This window comes from Serinus canaria, chromosome 19 (genome assembly GCF_022539315.1).
Source record: "Serinus canaria isolate serCan28SL12 chromosome 19, serCan2020, whole genome shotgun sequence".
Classification (NCBI taxonomy): domain Eukaryota; kingdom Metazoa; phylum Chordata; class Aves; order Passeriformes; family Fringillidae; genus Serinus; species Serinus canaria.
In genome coordinates, this window is record NC_066332.1 from 6909134 (window position 1) to 6920853 (window position 11720).

Consider the following 11720-nt stretch of genomic DNA (forward strand, 5'->3'; position numbering starts at 1 on the left):
GTGGTTTGTTAGATATGGATGGGCTACTGGCTGTAGAGGCAACACCAGTGAGAATTTCTAGGGTTAGTTATGCTCTACCTGAGTCTGCCACAGTTTCTAGATAAATCTGTTGTGTCTCTAATTTTGTGTTACCCATTTTGGCTTAAAAATATCATCTCTAATCATGAACTCCATTACAGAGTGGCAGTAGGGGTTTGAGTAATGTTTGAGTTTTGTGTCTGAAATGACCCAAACATGCAAACAGAGCCCTGTGCTCTGGGCACAGCTTTGTTCCTAGAAGAGTGGTTCTGTTCCACCACCTGCTCTTACCAATATTTGACACCCAGTTAATGGACTTGAGGTGAAGAATGCAGTAATGAAGAGCTGAGCAGGCATCAGCAGGGCCAAAATAGGCACTGAACTCCTTTAAAATAGCAGCCCACTGGAAGGATTTTTCAGCTTGAGATGTGTACCTAATTCTTCTGGAACAATGAATTCAAATATAATAGTCATAGTTAAAAATAAAAAAAATTTAAAAAATCATCTTTGGCCTATTAAAGCTTACACTGAATTTACTTCATTTGGGCTGGAACTTTGTCTCTTCCATCCTACCCAGTATTTTTTCTTACTAAAGAAACAATCATTAGACAAAGTCCAGCTTAGACAACAGAAATATGTTTATATGTTCTTCTGGCTGTACCAGGGTGCTGTTAATTAAGTAACGATTAATGTTACATGTGTTGTTGTGGAATGACTTGTAAAGTTTTTGAAGGTGAGTGCTTTCAGAGAAAGGTACAAAAATTCAAAAAATGCTGAAAACTTAGAAAAAAAGCTCTTCAGTTTCCCTTCAGTGTCTCTGATGTGGCTTTTATGTAAATTTTATTAGAATTAACTGTTGTTTCAGAGTTTAGTAAATAGAATATAAAAATATTGTTGGTGCAGAAACACAGCATCTGTCCTTACTGCCTGGAGCTGCTTTCCTGCTTGACTGAGTGAAGAATTAACATAGACTTCAGTGGTTAAGTTTGAAATTTCAAATATTTATTATAATGATAACAGACAAGAGAACTTAATTTCATTTCAGTGTCTGTTCCATGCTTTATATCTTACATGTCTGTCTGTGTTTTCTTTCTTTAAGATCTCCTTGCTCATGGCCAAGTGTCAGAAGTCAGAGAACTTCCTCAGTGAGCTGCAGCAGGCATTTCTGCAAGCCAAGAGAAGTGTCCAGGAGCAAATGGTAAGCTAGGTTAATTCCAGAGATCCATGAGCAGCCTGTTTGTCTGACCCTGGGAGCTCAGTGTGTCTGTAAAAGGCTTTGTGTGCCCAGCCAGGCTTGGCTGGAGAGGGCTGAGCATCTTCACTTGCAAAGGGCTGGTCCAGTGAGCTCTGATGGAGGTGCTGGGGCTGGATCAGTTTGTGTCATTCTGTCCTGCTGTCTGCTGCTGGATCAGTTTGTGTCATTCTGTCCTGCTGTCTGCTGCTGGATCAGTTTGTGTCATTCTGTCCTGCTGTCTGCTGCTGGATCAGTTTGTGTCATTCTGTCCTGCTGTCTGCTGCTGGATCAGTTTGTGTCATTCTGTGCTGCTGTCTGCTGCTGGATCAGTTTGTGTCATTCTGTCCTGCTGTCTGCTGCTGGATCAGTTTGTGTCATTCTGTCCTGCTGTCTGCTGCTGGATCAGTTTGTGTCATTCTGTGCTGCTGTCTGCTGCTGGATCAGTTTGTGTCATTCTGTCCTGCTGTCTGCTGCTGGATCAGTTTGTGTCATTCTGTCCTGCTGTCTGTGTTCCTGCCCACTCAGGAGCTGGGAGATCACTGGCCAGCTTCTTTCCCCCTTATTCATTGTCCAATTCCATGTCTCTTTGCTAGCTCAACTTCACCTCAAATCTGAAGACAGAAGCTTTTCTCAAGCCTCTTTTTTAGGATTCATCCCAAGTACCATCATTAGTGAATATTTTCTCAGGTTTTAGAGATGAATGATCAGTGTTGTTGCAGGTCAGACTTAAAATAGCAGCCCTAACACCCAGGGAGAGATATGTATGGAAGCTTAATTTTTTAAAACTATTTTTGAGCATCTTGTTGGAATTAAGCCAGAGAATAGGAAGAGGACCTCATGTTTGAACTAAGTTTGACTTCCTTGGAGCAATTCATTCCTTTCTTTATCAGAATCAAATTTCTTCTTTTTTCCTCCCTGGCACAGCATTTTTGGGGGACCAGGAGAATTCACCCTAATGAACCCCAGCATTGCATTTTTGGGGGGTCAGAGATTGTGTGCAGCACATCAGGGCATTGCTGGCAGAGATGCTCTGCATGAGAACACATCTGGTGGATGTGCAGGAGATTCAGAAAATGTGTTGATCTGAGTCTGCTTCTCCTGCTATTGCTCAAGTCCTTGGTTCCCCATTTCCATTCCTCTTAGAAAACCCCTCTGGATTTTTTTTTTCCTTTTGTAATGCAAGCAAAGCCATGTCCTCCTCATCCCTTTTCTTTCCATGGGGTCAGCTGTTCTGGTGCTCTCCTGGGAGGAACAGTGGGAGGCAGACACCCACCATGGAAAGTTTCGGGGTGAATATTTCAGGTGTTTGGTTAACCTGCTCTTGCAGCTGGGTGCTGAGGTGATGTTGTTAAACATCCCTGCAGCTTCTGGAAGCACCTGTGGTTCCTCCTTCCCCTCCATGAGCACAGACAGCTAATGGATGAACACAGGAGGAAAGTGGGACACTGTATTTTATTTATCACTGCCTTCCTCCTCTCTGCCTGGGCCCTCAAAGTTGGCCTTGCCAGGCAAGAGGGAGCTGCTGGTGTTGATCCACAGCATCATTTTGCTTCCCTTCTTTGCAAAGAATATCAGTTCACCAGACTGCTGAAAGTAGAGGTAGTAGATGGGGCAAAGGAGATCTGAGCATGACCCTGAGTGTGAATTTATGCTTTTCTTTGCATTGTAGGCTGTCCTGACACAGTCAAGGGAGCAGGTTTCAGAAGAGTTGGTGAGACTGCAAAAAGATAATGAAAGTCTTCAAGGAAAACACAGCTTGCATGTGTCCTTACAGCAGGCTGAAGATTTCATTCTACCAGAAGCAACAGAGGTAAAATATTTTTAAATCATTGCCACCAACAGTGCTTGTGACTTGATCTCACTGAAGTATTATTCTTTATCAAAAAGCTGTCTCAAACAGCACAAAGAGCAGTAATTGGGGTTTTAACCCTGGAAGTCTGTGATGGACAAAGCCAGCCAGTGGTTCCCCTGTGCCATGGCTGCTTCAGGGCATGGATGGATTGTAAAACCAGTTAACTGTGGCCTGACAGCTGCTCTGTGGTCAGTGGAGTGTGGGTTTGGCCCAGTTCAGCCAGTTCAAGCTGCGTTTTCCAACTGGGCACACAAGTGTTCAGTCAGCAGAGTTCCATTGTGAAGTCAGTCACTTCTGTCCAGTTAAAACCAATAATCCAAAGCCTTGAACAATGATAAGCCTTATCATCCCTTCCATGGCCACTCCTTTCCTTTCAGCCTAAAAGATTTGGTGGGGCTGAAGGGCAGGGGGGAGCATCATAAACCCATGGGGATGTTTGCTATGCTTTCATTTCCTGTGGCCAAGCTGACTGTGGCTGTAATTCCTTGCTGGGAGCAGGGTCTGGGCTGTCAGGACAGACCCTGGGGCAGCAGAGCTTTGTCCTTGTGCAGACAGCCCAGAGCTGGGTGATGCCAAATGCACATCTCTGCTAATCCTGATCCAGGAGCTCCGGGAGCTGATCCTCAAGTACAGGCAGGACATCATCAGTGTGAGGACAGCAGCAGATCACCTCGAGGAGAAGCTGAAGGCAGAGATCCTCTTCTTGAAGGAACAGATCCAAGCTGAACAATATTTGAAAGAAAATATAGAAGAAACTCTACAGCTGGAAATAGAGAATTGCAAAGAGGAAATAGGTGAGCAGGGGTGAAACAGTCTCAGAATGGGAATATAAGGAATTATTAAGATGCACAAAGACTTGATTTTGTAGTAGACTTACCTGAATTGTGTGTGTAGACTTACCTGAATTCTAAGTACTGTGCACTTCTGAAAGCAGAGACACCAAAACTGTGCAGCTAAAAACAAAAGTACAATTATTTGTTTGCTTTTGAGGTACCTTTGATGTAGCACGAGCTTAGTTCTCCTTTAAATATTAACAGAGGTAAATAAGGTATGAACAATTTCCTGTGCTTCTTGCATTTAAGTTTTAATATTCTTGTTTTTCAGCTTCCATTTCCAGTTTAAAAGCTGAACTGGAAAGAATAAAAGTGGAAAAGGAACAGGTAAGAAGTCCTTTTACTGTGGGATTTTGGGTTTGGTGATGTGGGGTTTTTTAATAAAGGGTTGTTTTTTTTTTTTTTTCCTCTTTCCTGAATTGATGCTAGTGTAGGAGTAGGACACATTCATAGTTCTGTTCCTTAAAAGGAGTTTGATCTGTTTAATTAATCTGTAACCTAAATATTGGATTAACTAATTCCTAAATACTACTAGACTACCTAACACTGACCTAAATGTCAGGTTTGGACATTTCTCTCCAGCTGCAGAAGTAAATAAATGGAGAGAAAGTTATGTTATTCAGGTATTTTCTCTGTCACTAGAAGAGAATTGTTAGGTTTGTTTCTGAGTCCCTGATTTCCCTAAGTATCTGAAAGAAACTTAGGCTTCCTTATGGAGGGACTGTGGGAAATGGTAATGTTATGAAGTTTAGCTAATTTTTTTTAATATTATTATTATACAGTTGGAAAGTTCTTCACAGGAAAACCTGCAGCAGCTGGAGAGTCTGCAGGAGGCAAAGAATGCTCTAGAAGAACAGCTGAAGAAGGAGACTGCAGCAAAGGTAGCTATGATGTCTGGATGTGAAGTGTATCTGCATCTTTTGTGATGAGCAGCTGTGTCAGAGAATGACCCAGCTAAGAATGAAAAAAAGAAGCTAAGAATGAAAAAAAGAAGCTTTTGAATGTTGGTAAGAAACTGGCAGGGCAATCATGTCCTCTGGATGTGGTTAAATCCTCACCCCTGTTTTCACTGGGATTTATAAAGTGGTGGCTCTGAATTGCTGCTGACCTGACCATCCCATGGGTTGCCCTCCCAAGAGAAGGCTCAGGAACATTCCTGCCTGTGCAGTGTCCTGAGAACCAAACCTTGGCTTGGATCCTTTGATGCTTTTGAAGAATTTTTTTTTTTCTGGTAGTTGCTGTAGGAAGGGGCTCTACTTCAGCACTCAGGTGAAATAATTGTGATCTGAGCACTCACTCTCTGCCCTCTCTTGTTGTGGTTTTGGTTTTTTATGCCCTTTCCCCCAACATTTCTCTGACTAAAGCTCAGGACAGCAAGACAGTTACATTGCCAGCAGCAAATTACTGCTCTTACCATGAACTTACTGCACTAAAACTCAGAACTCTGCCTTTGTGCTTTGAGATCCCTGCTCATGGTGCTGTTAAAGGGCTTTGGGCTTTTCCATGCCTTACCCAGTCTATTGGCACCTGTTAATGGGTATTAGCCCCTGATTTTGCACTTTGGAAAACTGAGGTGTGGAAAGACTGGTTTAGTTTGTGAATGCTGTGCTGCTTTCCTCTGGTATCACACTTTAATCAGTTTATACAAGCTGCTGATTTTTATTCAGTTCAAACAAAAGAACCTTTTCCTCCTCAGGCCAACCTTGAGCAGCTGGTGTTTGAAGAGAAGAACAAAGCCCAGAGGTTGCAGACTGAATTGGATGTCAGTGAGCAAGTGCAGAGAGACTTTGTAAAGCTTTCTCAGACACTTCAGGTAAGAGAGTCCCAAGTAAGGGCTACTTTAATTTCATTATTTCTCCAGAGCTGAGTAAAATAAGAAATAGCAGTTGTAAATTTTCTTATGTTGGTATTTATGAATCTCTTTTAGAATTTGTTAGTGTAATAAACTGATTGGGTATTCCTGCTATGATATTATTATTAAAGCTATTGGGATTCCATCCTGATGACATGGTTCTAGCTAATTTTCAGTTATTGTACTAAAAGAAACTGGGCAGGGCCAAAGATGATGGCTCTTCCAGATCTGTGTTTTTCCTTGTCCATCTCCTGATGCTTCCAGTGTGATATTTTCATAGCAAATGATTCAGATGCAAGTATTTGAGGACAGAGTAAGGAGCTGGTGCTGCTTGATCTGAATATATGAAATGGTTCTTGGTGTTACAGTTACTGCTTTCTGTTTATACATTCTAAAAGTCTTGTCCTTGCTATTGTCTCTGTTATCCTTGTATTTCTTCCACCAAGTGAACCTGTGGTTGATGTGAGATGCCAAGAGGGGGCTGAGGCTAGTCCAGGTTTGTCAGGCTGTTCTCTGCTGCAGTTTGTGTGCAGGGGGACTGTCAGTGCCCTGGGGAAGCCAGGCTGGACTGGGCTCACCTTCAGGGTCTGTGTTCCCAGAGTTTGTGCCCCTTTTATCTTCCAGCTTTGCTCACAGAGGAGGTGCTGAATTTCAGTTCCATCTCTTTGGAGTCCTTGGCCTCAGTGACATCCAGCAGAATTCAAACTACACAATTTCCGAGTCAGGCATTCAGGTTTACTTGGAAAATTAACACCAGAATGTGGGAGAATTGTTTACTAGACACAGTTTAGCTGGATGGACAATAGAGATCTGTCCTGTCCTCTCTGGCTCTGTGTCTGGAGGAGTTGGTTGGACAAAGGAGACTTTTGAGTTGTCCTGCTTAGGGAAGCTGCTTCTTTTTTGTCCTCATCCACATTTTTTGGGTTTTAAAGAACTGGTTTATGCAGTTCTTAGAGCAAACAGCCACCACTTTGAAGGTATGTGGTGGACTCTTCCACAGCTTGCAGGTAGTTTAGTACACCTTGAGCTCAGTAAGAACTGCAGCTCAGTGTTTTGTGTTTTCTTTCTGCCCTATGCAGTTACTGCACATCAGTTTGTGCTCCAGTTTAAGCAATGGCTCGTGCCATGTGCACTGTGCACACTGTGAGATGACCATCAGAGGAGGATTGTGGTTTCTTGGCAGGGTTATTCCCTTGCCTGGCCTTGTCAGTTGAGAGCCTGAGTAGGTACCCCTTGTCTGAGGGGTCTGCTGGCCAAATCAGTTATCAGCAATCAGAGGAAGGGTTAAAAAGCAGTTAAATGCTAGTTGGGGATTTATAACTGAAACCCAGATCCTATTGCAAAGATGGTGAAAGTTTAAGTGTGAAAAAGAAATCAGTTGTGCTCTCTTTGCATTGATTCCACCACAGTTCTGTTGGGCCCCTTTTTAGCAGACAGGGAATAATCCACTTTAAATTATCAGCAAAGCAAGGAGTGAGCCTGGAAATGGGATGTTTGCTCCAAGAGCATTTTGGCTGTGACCTTGAGAGGCTCCAAGGCACCTGTGGGGCTGCTCCTGGGATTTTGCACATCTCCAGTTTTCCAGTAGTGTCAGTGACTGGACATGAGACAAAACAGAGTGCTGGTGATGGCTGGAGCCCCCCAGAAAGTGGGGGATTATTGTAAAATCACAACTGCCTCCTGTCTTCCTCCCATTCTTAGGCCCAAATTAAGCTTGTGCTCCTTCACACCTTGCATTTCTTCAGCCCCTGGTGATGTTGGATCCCTCGGGGACTCCCTTTGGGTCTGGGTGTGAGCTCTGGGCTCTCCCCCTTTGGACCTGGATTTCAGCTCACCCCCTTTGGGCCTGGCTCTGCTCTTTCCCCCCTTTGGGCCTGGCTCTGGGCTCTCCCCCCTGCTGACTGCAGTGCCTGTGTTGGTTCCCTGCAGGTGCAGCTGGAGAGGATCCGGCAGGCAGATTCCCTGGAGAGGATCCGTGCAATCCTGAATGACACAAAACTGACGGACATTAATCAGCTCCCTGAAACATGACAGACACCCTGATGGGCTCCAAGGCTGTGGCTGAGGTTTTTAACTCATCTTTATAGCAACATTAATTATTATTTAACTCTAACCGAGAGAGCAGAAGACAACAGAGGGGAGCAATGACTTAAGTTTTGTTTCTAGAGGGGAAAAAGGTTTCGTACTGGGCAGGAAGAGAGCACAAGGGTGACTTGTAGTGTAGGAAGGAGAATTTCTAATGGAAACACTAATGAGTGCAGTGTTTCGTGTTCCACTGAGTGGGATCAGTCCTTACATTCTGAAAAACTTCCCTCTTTCAGCCGACTTCGTAACCTAATATAGAGTTTTGGAACATAAACCCCTGTCTTTCCCTCTGTTCTTTCCCCCACTACTGTGATCAAAGTAGCTGCTGGAAACTATTGTCCCTCCAAAACGTTGAAGAGCAAAGTGGTTGAAGTTTTTCTGTTTGAATAGTCAGTAACAGTATTCAGCTAGCAGAGAGAATGAGGTGTAGAGTATGCTGTATGAATATTTTATATTAAAATATGACTTTATTAGCAGGACACTGGATATTGATCTTATTTCATAACTCAGTACTTTTTTTTTAAAAACCATTGGCTCTGTGAAGAATCTGAATGCTGCTGAAATGTGGATATGAGTGAGCTGTGTATCTCCTGAACAGATAAATGCTAATCCTAAAGAAAAAGAACACTGTACTGAGAATTTAACTCCTTGCCGTTTTTCTGTTGAGTTCAGATACAGAAAGAAAAGCACAAGAAATGCACTGTTTTGTAATCTCTTTTCACAAATGTAATTTAGAATATGGAGCTACAACCGGTTGTTTCTCATCTCCTAAAGCTGAGCAGTGCCTGGAATCCCTTCTCTGTGGAAAAAAAAAAACCAACCAAAAAACAAGAAAACAAAAAACCCAAACAGAAAAAAGCTGGTGAAAGTCGTGTGCATGTCTGAGCATTGGCCTGAGGTGGGGCAGGTGTGCTCTGCTCTGGGGATGGCACAAGTGAAGGCAGGAGCTCTCTGGGGAAGGTGTCCAGGGCAGGTGCTGAGTGAAGCTGTTCCTGACCCCTCTGCCAGGGCAGTGCCAGCACCCAGGGAACCACTGCCAGACACTCCTGGGCAGGGCACCGACCTGCAGGAGCTGCAGGATTGTGCTGCTGCAGCTTGGAGGGGGCAGTGCAGCTCTCTGGTGTCCTGCACTGCTCAGGGGGGGCTCCTGTGCTGTCCCCTGGTTCTGCTCCCAGACTGGTAAATGACACTGAGGAATGTGGCAGCAGAGGCAGGAAATTCTTGTGATCACTCAGTTGCCAGGTTTGGGTTTCTTGTTCTATAAATGTCCAGAGGTAACATGAGCATCCCTCCTCTTCCTCCTCCTCCTCCTGCACTGCTGGAGTTCCATGCATGCAGCTGGACAGATTCCTGAGCTGTTGCAGGTGTTGATGATCCTGGTGGTACAAACCCAATTCTTGGACTTTACAACTCAGTTAAAAGGAGGCTGAAGGAACAGATCTTGCTGTCCAAAACTTCTTAGTTTTTCCTCCATTCCTTGATGTTTTTCCTTCTTATACTTGGCCAGAGATCTGCTTTTCTTCATCACCTTCAGAAGTGACAGAAAATGCTCCAAACTGCAATGCACATGACTATATATTTTAAGTGCTTAGATCCTATTTTTAGCAGTGTATATCCTGCTACTGACATAAAGTCAGAACCAGTGGTTTTGAAGAGGAATGCCTTAAAAACAGCCAAAAAAGCATCATACAAGCTCAATTCCTTGCCACTCATTACAAGAATTAAAGCATTTTATTCACCCTAGCAATTAATTCCCTTCATAACCCTGACACCCAAAAGCAGTTTTTCCCTAGTAATGACTAACAGATGACAGAGCTGTCATGTCTAAAGATGACACTTACTGTCACATAAAGGTGACTTTGAAGTGTGGCTTGAGTCTTATTTGGCTATTACCAGATTAGGGGTTTTTTACTTTTCCTCACTATTTGCTGAGCTGTGGGTGACAGCAGCCAGGTCCTGATGCATAAATCCAGGACCAGATGTTTTCATTCAGTTTTCCAATGGCTGGGTAGACTTTGGAGACAAAACTACAGGCCTTTAGTAGGAGCTGCAGAACAGAAAGGAAAGCTTTTTTCTCTGTTCCCACCCTCCCTTGCCAAAAACTAATGTGTAACAGGTTCCAGGGTTAGTTACTGTAACTGGGGACTACTTCACCTGTGCAGGAGGTGTAAGGAGGCAAAACTACACCACATCCTGCACCCTCTTCAGCAAGCTGAGCTCTTTAGGAACTGCACCTTGAACTCTTTTGCAGTAAAATATTTTTGGTTGTGTGTCTGGGTGGTCCCAGTGTGAGAGAGCAGGGGAAGGGCTGTTCTGGCCTTCTAGCATCCCTTGCTGGTCCCTGTGTCTGGCCTGTTCTCAGCAGCCCTGGCTGTGCTGGCTCAGAGCTTTTCAGGTGCTCCAGGGCTGGGGGGCTTTTCCTTGCTGTGTTTTTGTGGCTCGTGGGCACAGCTTTCCCCAGGTGTGGTGGTGCCAGGGCGAGCTCATGGCTGCAGCCTGGCGTGAAGGAGGTGAGTTGGGCAAGTGCTTTGGGCTCCTTGGTAGCCCCAGGGCCTGTGGAGCTGCTCCCAAAGGCAGACCTGCAGGCCTGGGGGGTGTGCACTGTGGGCTTTTCCTTGTTTGTGAACCTGGCACTGCACAAGTCCCCGGAGGAACTTCCTTTGGTGTGGAGAGGGCAGGCAGCTCTTGCATGGTTTTTCCTTTTCACCTCCCTGTTCCATCACGCAGCCCAACACCTGTGCTCCTGTCCCAGTGCCAGCTGTGACCATTTGAGTGTTGGAACACGAGTCACCTTTTTCACCAACTGCTGTAATGTCAGACTTTTAAACAATTCCGTTTGAAATTGGAACCCTGGCTGTTAACAGAAGTGGTGGGAGATGTGCTCCCTGCAAACTGCTGCCCCTCCTGGGGGAAGGACAGCAAAGCTTCAGCAGCAGCAACTGAGCTTCTGCTGAACTCAGACTCAAAGGGGCCTTTAAAAGCAAAACAAGACAGTGTGTGCCAAATTTGCAGAGCAAATTTAAAAGACTGTAAATGTAGGAAAAGCTCTTGGTGTAGATACTCACTGGATGATGGATTCTGGTGTTGCTGCTCATGAACATGAGAAAACAAATGCTCTTCCTTCCAGTTCTGGGTGTTGTGGAGCGTGGCTGGGGCCGGCTGGGTTCTCCTGTCTCAGGCAGTGTCACTGCTCAGCTGTGACAGGGGGTGAGCTGTTGGTGGAGGCTGTAACAGGGCCCAGGTGGATTCTGTCTGCATTCCTGTACCTGTATAGTCTTAACCTGTACAAAGTGTTTTTGCAGCATGTCTGGTACCCCCCAGCAGTGCCCCCCTGTTTTAGCAGTGCAGTAACTCCTGTCCCCCTCAGCTTCACCATGGCACCTTTTCCAAGGGCAGGGGGACGGGACAACAATTCCTTATTGTCCACTAGAGTCTGTCTACAGCAGAGACTGAATTGGCCTTGTAATGGCAAGAAGGACTGCAGAGCCATCTTTGCAAAAGGCAAAGAGTGTTTGGAAGTCAATACTGCATTCCAGTGAGCCAAGCCATTGGTGTCCTGTGCAATCGTGGGTGTAGAATTCTGCTGTCTCCAGGATTCCAGTGTAACCATTTGTTAACTGTACTGAAGGTGTGTCCTTTATGGAGAAAGTGTTCCAAATTAAAAAAAGCTGCTGAAGTGTGTGTGTGCCTGGCTCTGGTCTTTCTCCTCTGTCTCCTGCCACAGCCTCCCCGCCAGGGACCCCCTGATGGAGCAAGGGTGGGAGACTATCCCAGGATAACCCCAGGGAACAGCAAACCCCCACTCCTGAGGCAGCTGCAGGAATTACCCTCTAACACCCTGAATAT

General features: G+C 45.0%; 1 protein-coding gene across 1 annotated transcript in view; it reads left to right on the forward strand.

Annotated features, from left to right (window-relative positions):
• The window catches only part of RABEP1 (rabaptin, RAB GTPase binding effector protein 1), a 47712-nt gene extending 36157 nt beyond the window's left edge, over positions 1 to 11555 (forward strand). The window contains exons 12-18 of the mRNA XM_030233360.2: positions 1118 to 1216; positions 2922 to 3062; positions 3709 to 3898; positions 4209 to 4264; positions 4720 to 4818; positions 5634 to 5750; positions 7719 to 11555. Of these exons, the coding sequence (XP_030089220.1) occupies positions 1118 to 1216; positions 2922 to 3062; positions 3709 to 3898; positions 4209 to 4264; positions 4720 to 4818; positions 5634 to 5750; positions 7719 to 7820 (804 nt within the window). The 3' untranslated portion in view covers positions 7821 to 11555. The remainder of the gene's footprint in view (positions 1 to 1117; positions 1217 to 2921; positions 3063 to 3708; positions 3899 to 4208; positions 4265 to 4719; positions 4819 to 5633; positions 5751 to 7718) is intronic.
• Positions 11556 to 11720: the final 165 nt, after the last annotated feature.